An 18,149-nucleotide genomic window follows, 5' to 3' on the forward strand; every position below is an offset into this window, starting at 1 on the left:
AGCTTTGAACAAAGGAAAGGGGAATCAATGACTCTTCCATTAACATAACTGATTTACATCCATAACTTGTACCATTACACTGACAGGAGACCTACTGATTCAGGAAGCAGGCCTTTGCTTACATTGCATTATAGACCGCCAGGTCCGGTAAATTACTGAAACACTTGAGAACAAGCTGTTAAATCATTAACAGCAATGTCTACACCTGCTATGTCAATCCACCTTAAACAAACATGGATGTGACATCAAGGTATTGTTGTTGAGTTTTAGATGAAACACCTTTGTAGAAAAGAAACCTTAAATACCCTGACGATACTGTTCATAGAAGTGTCAACACAAGATCCATTAAGCAGCTGTCTTGTAGCTTTGAGTGCTGTCACATTTTACATTTTACACAGTTTACTCGGCAGCATAGACTTTTTCCAATTTTCCCTTTTATCTACTCAGTATTTTTGACATTTCATTAGCTTATAAATTGAGATTTAAAATTTACTTTTGGCCTTATAAACACAATATGAGATAGCAATCTTACCACAAGGCCAGTTTTGAAGCTGTTCAGGAGCTTTTGATCATATCATAAGCAGCAATGCTTAAAGAGAAATCACCGTCCCATTTTACACATCACATGACTGTGCTGACTTAAAAATGTAGATAACACATAAAATGTTAAAACATAACAAACAAGTAATTCCATTATGAGAAAATTTAGTGGTTTGGGCCTTCATTGGCTAAATAACAGCTACAAATAGGTTTTGTGCTGTTCGCTTCCTGCTAAAGTGGGCTGCATGTATGATTAGGTGGAATTTATACTCTCTGGTAAACCTATTGTATACAAAGTCAACTCGATCTGACAACTGGGATTAGCTGTCATCTGCTGCCCCCGAGTGTCGAACATTAATAATTACATCTAGTGTACAGTGGTGTGAGCTGCTGTTCGTTTCCTTTCACAACTATTACGCAATAAGAAATCATCAAAAATGGCAAATATCACACAAATAGAAAACGCAGAATGGATTTATTTTGTGACTTTAGAAAAGGCAGTGCTGGTATGAGAAAAAACAACCAAACAAAACAAATGTCATCATTGACAGAAAAACATTTCTATCAACAAAGAGCTCAAACATTACTACCCTTTAATCTACATGTTGGTTGAACAAAGCAATGATCAATAATGATCCAACTAATTTAGTAAACATAAAAAAAACAGAAAGTGCTGTTGCTGTTAAAGTTTGGGAATTTCTACGATTCTAATAGTCTATAACAGGCTGATTTATGTGAGCATGTTGCTCTAAACCACAACGAGGGAAATCCTCACCAACAAGTCAGAATGTCCTTATTATATTAAGTCTTATTAAGCCTGATATGATAACCCTCAAATAACTTTCATACAAAGATATCATAACTTTTATGCCATTGGTGTCTTCAGTGGACCGTGCAATTACATTTTGTCTATTAAGCCAGTGGGGCAGCAACAAAATATTATAGTATATACTGATGAATAAATCTATCCAATTTATATTCATGATTACTAATTAAGTTTATAAATGCCCAAAACAATGAATGTGCCCTATCAAAAAAGAGAAAAAGAGAAGCAAGCCATGTTTTCGTATTTTCTTGATAAATGACTATCAAACTAACTCAATGAAATTTTTCAATAGTTTTTTTTAACAAACTGACCAATGAATTTATAGGATTACCCATACATAGCTCAGTATGGGAATGTCACAGCATTGTATGGAACAGTTGAGAGAGCATTCCACTACAGAACTGAGATGCTCCGAGTTGTATTCATATAATTCTAAGTGCTGTATCGTAGGAAACTGGTCTTGTTTCAGTTTCGTTAAGATATTTCACCTCTCAACCAAGAGGCTTCTTCAGTTGTAACTCACTGGAAGAGATGTGCAGGCTTTTAAACTGTGTGGGAGTGTCCTTACAGAGTCGTTAAGGACACGTGTGAGCCCTGAGTTCCAGAATCGTTAGAGGCACTTGTGGGTCGTCGACTTAACCAGCCTTCATGTGGGTTGCTGGAGCTAGGTGAGCCTAGTGTGGATGGTTGTTAAGCTGTCTGGGGAGAGAACTCAGTACTGCATTGTTTGTGGGTGATGAATACTTTCGTAGGCAACAGATGGTTGTTCCAGCATGGCTTAGATGGATTCTTTTACTGCTCTTTCAAACCTTCTGTCTTTTCTTGCCAATATGTTTACATTGTTGTCCTCAAAGGAATGATTTTTCTCCTTCAGATGTAAGTGGAAAGCAGACTCTTGACCTGAGGAGTAAGCCCTCCTGTGTTCTGCCATTCATTTATAGAGAGGTTGTTTTGTCTCCCCAATGTACAAATCTGTACAGTCATACAATATAGGATATATTGTACATTAAAAAAAAAAAACAACATTTAACAGGTCACAGTGGAAAGCAGCAGACAGGTGCATCTGACTGCCTTTATTGAGGCTGAAAAATACAATAAACTGTATAGAAATGTGTGTGCAGCAGTCTATATGTATATTAGAAATACATGCAAATTGCTGTGGTGTATTCTTGATAGGTATAAAACACACACATATACTTATGTTTATCTTGCTATTCGCAATCCAATTTCATAATGTCAGTATCGATCATAATCCTAGCCCTCACCTTCTCTCTCCCTCCTTCATCCCACTGCTCTCTAAAAGACCCCAGGAATTAGCCGGTAAGGCACCGCGTCCGTGTAGCATTTCCAGTCCTTGCCATACTTGCTGCTGCAACGGTGTTCATCACGCACACAGCGGTGCACCAACAAGATGGTCATGTAAACTATGTAAAAGTATGGAAGCATGTGGCCAAAGCCACAGGCGGCACAGTAGGCCAGTGACCCCATCAGGTCACCAGTATAATTGAGATGGCGGGCCACTCCCCAGAAACCTGAGGTCATGAGCTTGCTGCGGTGGACGACACCATCAGCGGAGCGATACAAGCACTCGATGAACGTTGGCTTGCGGCCCCAGATTGAGCAGGAGCCCTCAGTACGGCGGAATAGGTCCTTCTGGTGGTTAGTGGATCGGAAGATATAGTAACCAACAAGGCCAAACAAGAGGACAGCCAGGGCATGGGCATCTGAAAGCTGGACTGGGTGGTACACCAGGTACAGACCCTGGAGACACGAGACAGTTCGTTTACTTATATGAAAGTACATGCAAGAGTGTAGCATACACAATCTCTCTATGACAGACACTCACACACGCATTGTGATATTACTCAACTTTAAAATATATGAAAACAATTTTCCTGATATCAGCGTGGTGTGTCACAACACAAGTATGGGAGTATTCATTGTGTGTGTGTGTGTGTGTGTGTGTGTGTGTTAGCATGCATATGATTGTTACCTGCAGTGTGTAGAGGTAGGGCAGCCAGACACAGTCACCCCAGCCTAGATACCATCCAAAGTGGTCATGGCAAATATCAATGGTCTTCAGGTACCAGGCCTCATTCCAGAAAAAATCCAACACGTAAATGGCCTACAAGAAAACACAAATGAAACAAGTTTCCAGTAATTATTATAACTCTTAAACCGTAAATCCTGTCAATTATGACCCATGAAGTCGGCATTTACACATCATACAGTTTGTTACTCTCACACAAGCCCAGTCACATACACATAACATTTAGCACAGGTGTACACGTTTAGTGAGACCAGACACGAATTCAAAGATCTATCTTATGATTTTAACACTTTCTGGAATCTCTTGGTTTGTTTCCATAATGCAGCACTTCTGCTTCCACATTAGGGCTGCGACTAACGACCATTTTGATGGACGACGTGTCATCTATGACAATTTTTTACTATATTTAAGTGGCAGCAGCGATAAAATACACTTTCTTTCCTTTAACAAAAGTGCATTTTGGGTATAAAAATCAGCATGCATAACATGCAGTTTGTTAAACAAACATTCTCTAGTCTAAAGACTAGTTGCAACATGCAACTTAATGAAGCAACAGGCCAATCACAGTTTATTTACAGTTTAATCGAAGCATCTGCTAATGTGAGTTGTTCCAAAGTTTCTTTTTAGTAAACTCTGTGAACACAAACAATGTTCTCAGTGCTCGTGTTCATATGTAGAGATCCTGGTGTTACTACGAGCAAAGTTTGTTTGTGTTTTAAAAATAGCGATTTTGATGCCATCGGTAATTTGTCCCTAGCACTCCCATTTAAAAGGAGTTTGACTGGAAAGCGAAAATACGGTAAATCTTAAAAGCGCCTCTTTGTTCGTAATTGTGCTTTTACACGAAGGTTTGACTCATAAACATTCACAAAAAAAGCCTAGGTTGCATTTTGGTGTGAGTTTCACTTTAAGATTTAAAGACACATTTTACTATGTGCTGTTGCTTTGATATAAAGGATTAAAAAATTGTGAAACTAAAGGGCTTACAGTTAATCTTCAAGTTATAGAACAAGTTCAACTTATTTATCTTATTACAAGTTGTTTAGGTTGTACGTTGTAAATCACTAAGGCAACTCGCATTGTGCTAATATTTTTTATATAGTTTTGTTTAAATTGTGTTTACTTCTTTTCTACTAGATTCAAAAAACCTGATTTAGGGCTGCTCTTATTTTATGCATGTATTTATTTTGATATTGTTTTGTTAAAGCTTGTTTAGTTATTTTCTACTATTTACAAAAAAAACAAGGGGTTGTGAACCACTCAGGAATCTGATGTAAGCTGCTCTTATTATTTTTTAAAATCATTTTTGATCAAAAGACAGATGTTTAGTTTTGCTGTAAAAGATTTCAGTTGTTGAATAAAAGGTTGAATAAACTTATCACTCATTGTTGGTTACTTAATGTAATTATGAAGCTAAAATGTTCCATTTTAAGATGGAGAGCTCAAAAGGTTCAAAGGTTTGTTTATTGTCATTCAATTCACGTTTGCACATGACAGAACGAAACATGTACTTAGGTCCCAGCACAATAAAAGCAAGCAATAAAAGATAACAATAAGAATATCTTTAAAACACAGACAAAAGTCATACTCAAAACATTCACAAAAAGAGGTGAGTTAGTGCAGGTTAATTGTCCACAAGATAGCAGCAGTGCAGCATAACATAAAGTGCTATTCAGGTCATCTGATGAAAATTCCTGTATTTTTTCATATCACAATATATATCGCAGGGTTAAAAAAAATCGCAATGTCAGTTTTATCCAATATCGTGCAGCCCTACTCTCTTCTGGGAGCAGATATTCCCAAAAGTCACCTTGCTAGTTTAGACAGAGCAGGAAAACGACCCTCATTTTCCTTCCGATTTAACAGCTTCAATGTTGCTCCTGTTCCCGGTCACAAGTGCGCATGTGGTGTCAGTGCATCAACGAGTTGGGAAAAGTGAGATGTCTCACTCTGAGCTAGTTCAATTGGCTATGGTGAAACATTGTTTAGCATGGCAGTGCATGCCATGGGAAACACACATGATGACGTCACTAAAGACTAGTCAACTAGTTGTTGCACCCCTATTCCACATAATAAATTAACTTTTTCAACAGATATCATTCCATCCAATTCATCCATCCCTCTTTGTCCTTACCTGCAGTACATTGACCAGGATCATGGAGTTGGTGACCTGGCTGTACAGTTCCTGTTGCTTGGCCATGTAGGACAGGTTGATTAGAGTCCAGGCTATGATGCCAGGTCGACCGTTGAAGAAAAGTTTGAAGTCAAACCACTCCCCAATGCGTGGGTTGAACTCAATGCCCATCATGTAGTCATAGAAGAGGTTCCCTGTGAACTTGCTATGGAATCACAAAAAAGGTGGATGCAAACAAGTTGAGACAGTTGTGCACTAATTACTAGTAAAGAACTAGTTAATCTTTAGATATTATAAGGATCTTCCAGACATAGATAACATTTCTGCAGTAGAAATCTGCTCCAATGAATTGTCATCCTGTTATCAGTACTCACCAGTCCTCAGAGTTTGTGGGGAAAAGGTAAGCCTTTATGAACGCAAAGGTGGCAACAGCATAGCCCAGTATGTTAGCACACCACATCAGGGGGATCCAGTTGTCGAAGATGATGGTGGGAGAAAACCAGTGGAAAAAGTTGGCATTGGCATACCACAGAGCATGAGTAATGAGCCAACACTGCAGCCCGTTGATCTGGTACTTGTTAACGAGGCCTACAAGAGTGGATGGGGACACAAAATTATTTTGTTACAGAGTTCAGAGTTACCATCCTCCACAGGCACTGAGCCACATCGTTGTTACACTGGATCTTTGAAACAATGGCTGTGGACTGATGAGCTTGGCTGTGTGTGTTAATTACCAGCAGGGGTTAGTGCTCCGTCCTGCACCCCACCAACATAGCCAGGAATAAACTTATGAGTGATGTCAGGAACACACATATATAGGAACGCCTGGGGGAAAAAACAACCTGTAACTTGCTTACATTTGCAAAGACAATGGATTAACTCTTCTGCCTTACTCTAATACTTTTTCTTACCTGGAAGGCCACCCAGATGGTGTATATTTTGGCAGCTGACCAGGTGAAGGAGGCTGTCCGGGCCCAGATGGAGAGCAGTGAGGTCTCTCCTCGGAGCAACTCAAACAGAGGCTGGCTGACGGAGCACTGGTACTGATCACAGGCCATCACAAAGTAGAAGACAATGAAAGGGGCAAAGCACAGGAGGCCTATCACGGAGATCAGGGAAAACCAGTCCACTTCCCTGATAATAAATCCAATATACATACAGACACAGTATGAGGACATGACAGGAGAAAAAAACAGATATAAGAACATTGTTTATTTTTTTTTAAAAACATGACAATATATTATTAGCATGAACTCACAACTCATAGTTCTCTAAATGTATAGTGTGGGGTAATGTGTGAAATGTTACTAGAGTCAAATCAAGTGTTACAGGGTAAGATTACAAAATCAAAATAACCCAGAAATTTTTTTTCCCCCAAGAAATGTCTCCCTAAGTCTGACAGTTTCTTTTTAATTTCCACGTATGACTTTTAAACAAACTCCTGCGTAAGTCCTGAAATGAGATATTCACATTGCATACCTTAAACATGAAATTTATGGGCTTCGAAAGTTACTTTTCAAATAAGAAATGTTTGTTACTGTGTTAAATGTTGTGACCTTGTTTTCTAACAAACTTGCTATATTTGGTATATTCAAACTAATTTAGTACTCTCTCAAGGCAAAAGAAGGTATCAGCTAGTACATTAACATACTCAATGCTGACTATTTATGTAGCACTGAATACTGTTTGTTGTGCTCTGTATGCTGCAATACGCCTTTGACAAAGACAGTTATATATTATTAGTGTGGAGAGAGTCCCTCATTGGGTGCTCTACAGAACATCATTTCGTTAGTCTTGTCACATTACTAAAAAAAAAAAACCCATGAAGGACATAGAGAGACCCCTGACAAGGGGACTTAAATTGAGGCTTCGATGAGTTCATTGACATTTAGGTAATTTATTAGCTAGTGGATAGGTTGTTGTTGGCGATCACTGGGCTTTTATCACTGTCTTGGTGGACGTTAGCAGAGCATTGTTACTAGTGTTAGCGAAGACCAAGTCACTGGCTGTGCCTGAAAAGTCTGGACTTACTTTCGAAAACTGAAAGGACATTTTTAGCGTAACGGAGAGATTAAGGACCAAAAAGAGGTACAGGTTCAGATGTGAACAGTACCCAAACAAAGAGTCCAAACTGGCAGTGTTTCAGATGTGACTTTTCACTCTACCTTCTCCCCTTTTTTTTGGCTTACCGCAACAGTGGGGCCAGCCCTACAATCACATTTGTCCAAGGGAGTATGAGAGTAAGCAACAAAATTAACAGATTAGTCAAGGCTGTTGAGCTGAATTTGCACACTGGCTGTTTGCCTTTCAAAATGAATCTGGGAAATGGTTATTTCCTATTTATGTGTCGCACATAGGTAATAGCACTGATGCCTGAGGTGGAAGATGATGCTTTATATTATTAATATATTTTAATTTAGAGGCATACTGTGTAGGATTTGTTGGCTGGTGATTGGTAAAACACTATTAGGCTACAGAGTGAATGAAGAGAGTGAGTAGTAGTATCATGAAAAAACTGTAAATTAGAGAAATAAAAAGTTATTTTCTGATTGTGTCACAGTGGTTATGTTCTAAAATAAGTTATGTGGAAGGCTGCCTAACTGCTGGATTCTGTGTGACTGTTTAGCCATAAGTATGGGTGCTTTCATACATGGAATCAGAAATGGTTGTTCAGATATTCACAGTTCCACTTTTAGAGCACTCAAAGCATCCTCTTCATGAAGGTCCAATTCAAAATCATAATAGAAACAGAATTTAATGTAATTTAAACCAGTGATTCTTAACCATAGGGCCACGACCCAAGTTTGGGCCGCAAGCGCCACCTAGAGGGCCGCAAATAACTTTCAGTTTTGCACAGTGGGCCGCGAGGGCCGCGGGACTGCATAGGTTATCAACTGAAGACACCAGACAAAAGCTGTTATCCATGAGACGCTCAATTACAATGCAGCTTCCGACCACACGGTGGCAGTAATGTGTCAGTAAGTTGGTTAAGAAGCTCACAGAAGAACAGAAGAAGACATTCAGCTTGCTGCTCAGCTGTAGCCAGGGGCGTCGCACCCGTGATGGGTGACAGTTTTCCCGGTGAGAGGGTCCAGCACACACACTTTTTCTGCCGTTTATCCGCAGTTTTGCACAAACGCCTAACTACAGTCGCTCAGTTTCTCTGGCCGCTCTAGTCTGCGCTCGCTGCAGCTGCCTCCTCTCCCCCTCCCTCTCCTGTTGCTGCTTCAAACATGACACCGGCTTTGGGACTGACCGGCTGATGATTGGCTGTTCTGCCTTAAGTCCCGCCTCTCTTGCTATGTTAGATTTATTGTTCAGCTTGTGCTGATGATGCGGGAACAAACGCAAAATACCAAATAATAGCCGGGCGTTTATTTGTTTCTATCACTTAACAGACCAGGTGTTTATTTGGGACAGGCATTTAATTCCCTCCTCACAAAACTCCGGGATGAAAATGTCACAAACTTCGCCAGCTTCTCTGTGATTTCTCTGGCATCCTTCTGGGCACAACACGTGAAAAAGGCGAAGAAGAAAAAAGTGCAGTGTCAGTGGTCACGTCCTCTTCCTTGATGTTTTTTCAAAATAAATTAGACTCGGCATTTCTTTAGAACCGGCAGTTATTTACCAAAATATACACCTCCACCCAGCGTTCAAAGAGGACCACATGATGTGTTTTATAATGTTTTTATGTGTTTACATAATGTATGTAACACAGTTACTGTGATGATACATGACAGTTAAATATTGAATATGTCTATAATAACCACATCCTGACATGTAACTGTGATTTTTGATGGGTACTAATAATAAAAATCATGACAAAAAATTAACAAAGACTGCAGATCACGATAAGAAGCTGCAACTGGCAGTGAGCTGCTTTCTTTTCTGTTAGCAGTGAAGTGATGTACTCCATGACAGAACATTAAAGAATATGATAATATATAAAATAACATTTAATGGTAAAAAAAAAAGTACAGTTTCAGTAGGCTTCTATTATAAATATGCAGCATATATAGTTTATTATTATTATTATTATTATTATTACTACTACTATTTTTCTGCATATTCTTGACTTTGAATTAAGTTAAATTAAATGAATCAAGACCGATGTCACATTTACATGTCAGGGTTTAGTTAGACAAAAGTGGCGTCGACCCCCCCTAAAAGACTAACATTTTGGCAAGTATAATCCTGACTTCATCAACTACGGCTTTGTAAACGGAGGTAGCGAGGCAGAACCGCGAGCCCAGTGTGGAGTGTGGTCTGACGCTATCTAGTCTAACGAGGCATTAAAGCCCTCAGACTGGAGGAGTGCCGTTTGCGGACGGTGAACGCTGATGGCGCAAAGACTCATGGGAGCGAATTCTTACGTGTTGATGAGACTGTTGTTGTTGTGATGTGTTTCGGTTTGATGCTTCCTGTACATGTTCTGACTGTTGTTGTGTCCTGTTGTGTTCTGAGGATGTTTGATGTTGAATTGGCATAGACATTGATTTTGCAGTGTGCCACCATGGCCAAGTAAGATAGGGCGGGTGGTTATATGCATGAAACGTTTTTATTGAAAGGATGAGTCAAACTGTGGTCAGTACACGTTACCGCTTTTACAGTTCGGGACACGTGTCAAAAACGATAAACTGCAATATGAAGCTTTATTCTGCCCATGCCCATCACAGTATCTTGACAGACGTTCATTAAAAATGTTTGTGGTGATCACGTATGAACACGTAACTGTATTATTTATTCAACTTTATTAACGTATTACCATGATAAACTGTAAGTGGACTTGACTTATTGAATACAAATCAAACCAAGAGTGAGATCAATTAAACATATATGCAGTGTTGGAGAGACTTAAACTACATGTAGTTGAACTACACAGCTTAACTACAATTTGCTGTAACTTGCTGGTAGTTAAACTACACTCATGTGGCATCTAGTTCTAGTGCCTCAGTGTTAGAGCCTCTGAAGTTCCTGTGATATTGACCAAAAATGTCAGCTTTTGTTCTTTAAAAAATAAAACTTGAGTTGAGAGGCATATTTGTATGTGAATTTTTTGTAGGCTATTATATTTTGTTACATATACACCATATGTTGATTTATTTAATGCTGATTTAAATGAGTATAATGAGTATAAGTAGTTGCTAAAGCTACTTTTTTTAGCAGTAGTTTTACAAACCACATCTCTCCAGGAGTAGAAATGCAGTTTGTTAAAACTACTGCTGTGCTGAACTACATGTAGTTTTACATGCTACGCTTGCAAAGTAGCTTCCCCTCTGCATATACAGTGTTAATATTTAATGGGCCCCGGGCCACTCTGCACTGAAAAAATTGGGCCTTAAGGTCGAAAAGGTTAAGAACCCCTGATTTAAACAACATTCAAAATTGCCCTGCGTGTATTGTTTTTCCATTTTACATGTGTACCAACAGTGCTGCCAAAATGCAGGTGACTAACACTAAATACAGTGCTTGAATGCATCATGTGTAGACACAAATGGACCACTGAAACTGCTGCTCTGCTAACAGCCTTGCACATGCTTTGCCTCCAGTGGAGACATGATGTTTCAGTAAACATCTCAATTCTAATAGCAGGAAAAGCACAAGAGTAACTACTAGCATGATGAGAGCCCTGGTTCACTTAACAGTCTCAGAGAGTCAACATGCTAGATATGATGGCCCTTTAATAAGGGTGATTGGCTGCATCTGTGTTTTCTAAGTATATATGTCCCTTCTGTGACCTCTGACCTTCTGAATATTTATACTGGCCTAGCTATAGTATTAGAATTCACATTGTCCTGCTGATGAGAAACATCTGTTTATTCTGATTACCGTTTCATTTTTCTAACTTTTGCTTTTGTTTTCTGTTTCCACAAGCTGCATGCTGTGCTGCTCTCTCACTGACCACTCTCTATAGCTCTATAGTTCTCTATAACCACCTCCTCCTCCTCCTCTTTTCATTCAGACTTCCTTCTGATGCACCACAGGCCCTTGGTAACAGCTACCTTTCCTGGCACCTGTTGCCTCACATATTGATGGCTCTGCTGGATTGCTCTCTGTTTTACTACCCCCTTACATCTGTATTTCTGTAATATTTGATGCCTGTTCACTCTGATGTTTTCTTTCTTCCTGCTATTTATCTTGTGTGGCCTGCCCTCTTCCAGGTCACCACGGTGGAGAGGAGGTCATGTGGAATTGGCACCACTTGGAGATGCTTCGGCCTGCTCAGTTGTCCTCCTGGATCCACAAACTTTACATATATTATATAATTTCTATCATGTTTTCTTGTCAATGCAATTTATAAATTGTGATTTTGTTGTTGTGTCCTGTACATGTGACATCTATTGCACGTGTGTCCATCCTGGGAGAGGGATTCCTTCTCTGTGGCTCTTCCTGATGTTTCTTCCATCTTTTATCCCTGTTAAATGTTCACTCAGGCAATGTGATTGTGATTTTAGGCTATATAATAAAATTGTTTTGATTGGACAAATGCATACTTTATTAATCCCTTTCACAGAAATAAATGTTTTTCAATCTGTTGTTATTTTATTAATTTTTTGCACACACAGGCCCATAATAAACACATGCATAAACAGTACTGATACACATGCATTTATGTGTGGAGAGATTTCAGAGTGAGGGGGTTGCTCTATGGTCAGACTATAGACCTCTAGACTTCAGGATCTGGTGCCTTGCTCAGGGGGAACCCAGCAGTGCCCAGCAATTTGAATAGGCACCTCTCCAGTTACCGAACTAACTGGCCACCCTCCGGTTCCAAAGCCAGGTCCCCATGCACTGAGCTACTGCTGCTCCAAGACCATTCTACATATAGTAGATACTTCTACATTAAACCACTATTTTGTAAGATTCAAAATAAAAGAACTTCATGTGAGGCAGACTATAATGTATTATCTTACACTGTTCAAGGAACAATAAAACAAATATATTTTGCAAATAGCTAAGTTTTTGGTTTTATTTAATGTGTGATTCTAGAACTTTAACTCTACATAGTTGTCCAATCTAAAGTTATTCCTATCAATCTCAATGTATGTTTTAGGTGGGTAGGTTTAGGTTTGAATTTTCAGGTACAAGACATGTGATAGACTTATAATGGAGTCAAGTGCATTACATTACAAAATGGCCTTTAGCAACCTGTGACATAATAAGAACTTACCATGCTCTTCCCCACTGTGCTGGCTCCTCACTCTGTTCTGATGTTTTCCCATTGGCACTGGGCTGAGTACGTCTCCTGGTGGCCTCCATGCCTGCTGTACCATTTGTTTCTGCTGAAGGATCAGGTAATGAGGTTAGGATCAGTGGTGCAGTGGCCAACTGAGCGTTGTACACACTACCACTTCTACAACACTTCTTTAAAGAAAGTCCAGCATACAATGGGAGTAACCAGACATAGGAGCAGTAGGTAATGGTACAAACGAACAAAAGATATATTATTTTCCTCTTTTATCACTTTTAGAATTGGTGTCTTTTTATGTGGTCTCTTTGAATGAAAGCTCTGAAGGGTCAACACAGGTCAAAATGATGTAGCTCAGTCCCAGATGCCAAACCTTTATAAACAGATAATGAAGTAATATGTCTGTCTGGCAATTAAAGTACATGTCCTTGGAGATGTGAGATAACAAACAGAGCCTTGAATGGAGGTCAGCCTGATAAAGCTAGCACGTACAGCAGGCTGTGGATACACTAATGATGTCGACATATTTATTCAAATGAAAAACAAACGTTTAGTTCTCTCTAACTGTTAATATCTCTCTGCCCCCTTCGCCCGCTCGCTCTCTCTCTCTCTCTCTCTCTCTCTTTCTCTCTCTCTCTCTCTCTCTCTCTCTCTCTCTCTCTCTCTCTCTCTCACACACACACACACACACACACACACACAGTTATGGCCAATGCTGCAAGTATTCACACCAATGCTACAATAACTAATAGAACAATGAGCTGAATGCCTCCGTTTCTCTGTTGAGTCCATGTTAGCATGTTTTCCAGCAGTTTCGCCCACAGACTGATGAAATACGTATGAAGAGAGGGAAAAGATCCCCCGTTGCATAACGTTAACCGACCTCAACAAATTGAAACATTTCACTATTGTCTGAATTTATGTTCACGGAATTGAATCATCTTGCGGGTGCTTTTTGTCCTGATGCTAAGTTACTGTGAGCTCCTCAAACAATGGTAGCTTAATTAACCACCAAATATCCCTGTCCTGAACGGTAGGCTACGTCTTAAATAACATGCCGACATTATGGACATCATTTGACGTAAACTGGACGTTATACTGGATTAAAATCTTGTTACAGGCGCGCTATTGTACACTCACCCATAGATAACTGCACCGCCGGACAGAGTGCTCGGGACCCAGCTCGTGTTTCCTCCTGGACCAGGTACTGCTATCACATAACCGCTGGACATAACTCGCTGCCCCCCAGGCTCCGCCCATAACGCCACTACGTATTAAAATTCAACCAATGGTTTTCGTTAAAAGGCGGACCTGTGGAGTGGACCGGCATTTGATTGGACAGTGCTAACTGGAGCCACCAGCACCTGATAAAGTCTCCAGTGGTTGAATGGGCGTCAATGTAAGTACTGATCAGGCAGTGTTATGACACAGCTAGCACCGTTATCTACTTTGGTGTCCCAAACACTGGCCTTGAGCATGCTGGCTTTTTATAACAGGTGATTATGTCAGTATGATATCAATGATAGATACATGAAGACATTAACAGCCAAATTTTCTGAGATATTTTTTTTTCATTGTTTCATCTTAATGCTTTCTAAAGTCTAATTGCAATGCTTAAAAAACACCAATGACATAAATGTTTGTAAAAAAGTAGTGCTATAGTGTTACACCTATACAGCAAAACAAAAAAACAAAATACACACAATTTTATTTTAAACTTGGACAGACAGTAAGACTGTAATTGACATGTGGGTATTACATGCACAGACAAAACAGAATTGCTGTTAAATAATTGTTTCTGGACAGGCAGCTAATATAAATTGAGACTAATCTACAGTTCTGTAGATTCACATAAACACATCATTCTATAGTGTTTCAGTCAATTCAATACAGAAATGGAATTCGAGAGGAAACTGAAGTCCAACCCAAATTAGGAACATCTAATCTCATGATATGATCCCTTTTAACTGTAGCAGATGATGAAAACAGGTCGGTTGGTGCCCAAGATGTACATACATCTGGCACTGCAAACAAACAGTTGTCTTGAGTTCCAGTAGGGAGTGAGAATTGTCTCCTCTGTGACCTGAATGAAATGAAAGGCATATTTTAATTTACTCTTTCAGTATTGTGGTTGCCACAAGTGGGCAGTTGCTTCTGAGTGTCCTTCCTTAAAATTCTCCAATATTTCCTCATTGTTACTGTTGTGATTATTTGTAATTTTCATTTCATTAATTCATTTGTTTTTTCTTGTGTGGAAATAAAATGTTCGTAGATCCATAATAAAATCTGCTGTGCTCCTGTTTCCAGGTGCATGTACATAAATGAAACACTAGAGGGTAGTACTCAGCTTTTAATATACAGACACCTGCTTTAAATGACACAAGGTTGGGTTGCTGACGCCTTTGGTGGACTAAAGTCATCAGAGTCTGTTCAAGTCCATTCCACCATCACCATAATCTGTCGAAATGGGCTGAAGTGAACTGAATTTTATTTATTTTTTCCAGCCTGTCAAATTGAACCAATTTAGATGTTTGACATTGTGCTAGATCTAGCAAAGCACAGAACTTGCTCTTCATGTACAGTATGATGACAGCGATCTCTGAGAAAATAATATAAACAGCTGCCCATTTTAAATTTCATTCTTGCATATTAGCATTTGTATAAAGATATCAACATCATAATTTACAGAATTTGAGAGCATTTTATTCCATGGGTTTTATCACAGGACTGAGCACTATTGAAAAATGCTGCCCCAAATCTCAGTGTCACTTAGACCGTTAAATGTTAAGAATAAATGAACAAGAGTAGGAGAGAGTCCTGTTTATGTTTCTATCCACCTTTGGAATGTGTTGAAATGTAAACGGCCGTTTAGGGGTACTTTTTCTTCAGTACTGGCTTTGATATTTGGAATTCCTGTCTCATTACTTTTCACTGTCTTGTGCCAAGTTAGACATTTCTCTATCATATTATCCCTTGCATGTATTCAGCACCAGACATCCTCCATCTGAAACTCTTCAAGACCCCGACACTGCTGCTGAGAAATGTAGCTGTATGATCATTGGACAGAAGCAACATTTAGGTTGATTTCAGTAATGTTGAGAGGATATTGCTATTTTCTTTAATTATAAAAAGGAAAAAAAGAACTTTGTCCTGATTTAATTCTTCTCCAGAAATTCTACTGTGCCTAACAATCTCTCTCCTATTCCCCTCTGCAAGTCCCCTTGTTTTCTGTTTTCTACCAGTTCTCTCCGTCTGTGTCTCTACAGTCCACATTCTCTTTCCATTCCTCTCTTCTATACTCTTTGATCAAATGCCTTGTTGCTATGCTGCATCCTGACAGTGTGATGTATCTGGGCCAAGCAGCAGACATCATTGCTTCACAACAAGTCTGAGACAAAGAAGAGATTTTATGCTGCTGGCACATTTGGTTACCTTGTGAAATTTGGAATTTGATATAAAAATGCACCAGTCTGCTCTCTCTGCAAGGAGCTCATTTATCGAACACTTTGGGTAACCTGTGTGACATTGTGAGATTCCTATGTTTCGATCATATCCTTGCACTTTATGAACCACAACACAGTAAAGTAACACATGGTAGGTGCACTGTATTTACCCTTATGATTTTTTGACTTTCAGAATTCTGAGAAATGCTGAAATACAGACTATGCTTTATAAAGTGCCTCTCTCGGCCCCTAAAACCCCAAAACTGCACAGAATATAGGCTACATATTTTGTATGCCAACAATGAGATCAGCTGTCAGTGATGACACAAAATGTTGATGATTCGTAAGTGTCCAAAATCTCAATTTACTGCTCAGTATAGCCTAAGATACACAGGGTGTATCATGTAGAGCACAGCCATAGATTAAAATTATAAAAACAAATCAGCAGCCATAGTCACATACACAAATATAGGTATAGAACAAAGATGTGTGTACGTATGATCAATCAATCAATCAATCAACTTCATTTATAAAGCACTTTTCATACATGAGTATGTAGCACAAAGTGCTTTACACAGGAAACATAAAACAATAATAAAGAAAGCCCCTCCCTCCCACCCTCCGTACTATATACATGCACACATACGTACACACACATACACACACACACACACACACACACACACACACACTCTTACTACAGGAAATAAGGAGACATGGCAAGGCACTGAGGATTGAGGAAACGCCACCTTTGGGGCCGTCCACACTGGGAGGAGTCACAGGCTGTGCCACGGGGGGCACCAGTGCCCAGGCCCCCCAACCCTGACAGACAACAGCTGGCTGGGCCAAAGGGACCCAAGGACAGCACCCCCAGCAGCATCCCAGACACAGCTCCCAGTGTGGAGGACCCCCCTGAGGAAACTCTAGAGTTAACCCTTAAAAACTAAAAACATAAGATAGGATAAAAACCCTGACAAAAGATAATTAAATGAAGTGAACAGTTAAAGGGATAAAATGCATAAGATAATAATAAATAAAATAAAATAGTATCGAAGATAAATAAAAAAATTTTTTTATTCAAGATGAAAATAATTTAAAAAAAACAACAAAAAAAAAAAACAAGATAGAAACAACAACATAAAATACGATAGAACCACATAAGAATGGAATAAGAATTTAAAATATTAGTTAAAAGCCTGATTAAAAAGGTGTGTCTTTAACCTTCCCTTAAAAATATCAACAGTCTCTGCAGACCTGAGGTTCTCCGGCAGGCTGTTCCACAAGCGGGGGCCATAGTGGCTAAATGCCGCCTCACCGTATGAGATGCAATAATTCTATATCCCCCATTAAAATGTAGTTTTATTTGTATTTGTTCAATGGTAGCAAATCAGAAAAAACTACTTTTCTATAGATGCCAGTACAAGTCTACTATCTGTAATTTGGTGTTGCTAGTCAGTTTGTCTGTTTTGTGACAGGTAAGACTCTTTTTCTATTTCAGTTCATTGGTTATTCAACAAACTTGGCGGGTTAATACAAAAGAATATGACATTATTACCAAGTGCAAGGAGGATGGTCTGTGCTCTGTCTGTGTACATATTTGTGTGATCAGTATAAAAATAGCTGGCAGTGGTGTGTGTGTGTTGGAGGGGTGGGGGTGGGGGATTTGCCTGACAAATCCTACCCTAATCAGCTCCCTTGGGATAATGCATATGTGCCTGAATGCATAACATAACATGTACATGCAATTTTCAGAATGTATTAAAACTGTGTACATGAGCTAGGATTGTGCATATTAGTGTGTGTATGTGTGTGTGTGTCCCTTTAATGGTGTTTAAGTGTCTAATGAATATGAGGGCCCATGTTGCCACAGAGATGCAGTGCAACATGGCTCCTAAATAATTTACTTTAAATGAAAGTGAAAAATTAATGAGAGCAGATCCTCTCCTCTGTTTGTCCTCCCCCTTTCC

At 39.3% G+C, this 18,149-nt stretch overlaps 1 protein-coding gene across 2 annotated transcripts; it reads right to left on the reverse strand.

The window, feature by feature from the left end:
* Positions 1-998: 998 nt before the first annotated feature.
* dhcr7 (7-dehydrocholesterol reductase) lies at positions 999-13,990 on the reverse strand. Of its 2 annotated transcripts, none has more exons than XM_030414908.1 (8): positions 13,880-13,990; positions 12,722-12,833; positions 6,462-6,684; positions 6,285-6,375; positions 5,925-6,138; positions 5,551-5,755; positions 3,360-3,491; positions 999-3,127 (listed from the first exon to the last, which is right to left on the reverse strand). In XM_030414908.1, exons 1-8 carry the CDS (start codon positions 13,881-13,883, stop codon positions 2,663-2,665), a joined length of 1,446 nt encoding a protein of 481 aa, XP_030270768.1. In that variant the 5' UTR covers positions 13,884-13,990; the 3' UTR covers positions 999-2,662. The 2 variants fall into 2 exon arrangements, with proteins under 2 accessions (XP_030270768.1, XP_030270769.1); XM_030414909.1 differs by having other exon boundaries at positions 2,663-3,127; positions 12,722-12,830.
* Positions 13,991-18,149: the final 4,159 nt, after the last annotated feature.

Source organism: Sparus aurata, chromosome 4 (genome assembly GCF_900880675.1).
Source record: "Sparus aurata chromosome 4, fSpaAur1.1, whole genome shotgun sequence".
Lineage (NCBI taxonomy): Eukaryota > Metazoa > Chordata > Actinopteri > Spariformes > Sparidae > Sparus > Sparus aurata.

What these genes read in the sequence shown, in the direction of transcription:
- dhcr7 (XM_030414908.1), bottom strand. An exon ending in CCATCTGGGTGGCCTTCCAG is followed by an intron (nt 6,376 to 6,461) that starts GTAAGAAAAAGT and finishes TTTTTCCCCCAG; the next exon opens with GCGTTCCTATATATGTGTGT. An exon ending in CGGAGCACTAACCCCTGCTG is followed by an intron (nt 6,139 to 6,284) that starts GTAATTAACACA and finishes CCACTCTTGTAG; the next exon opens with GCCTCGTTAACAAGTACCAG.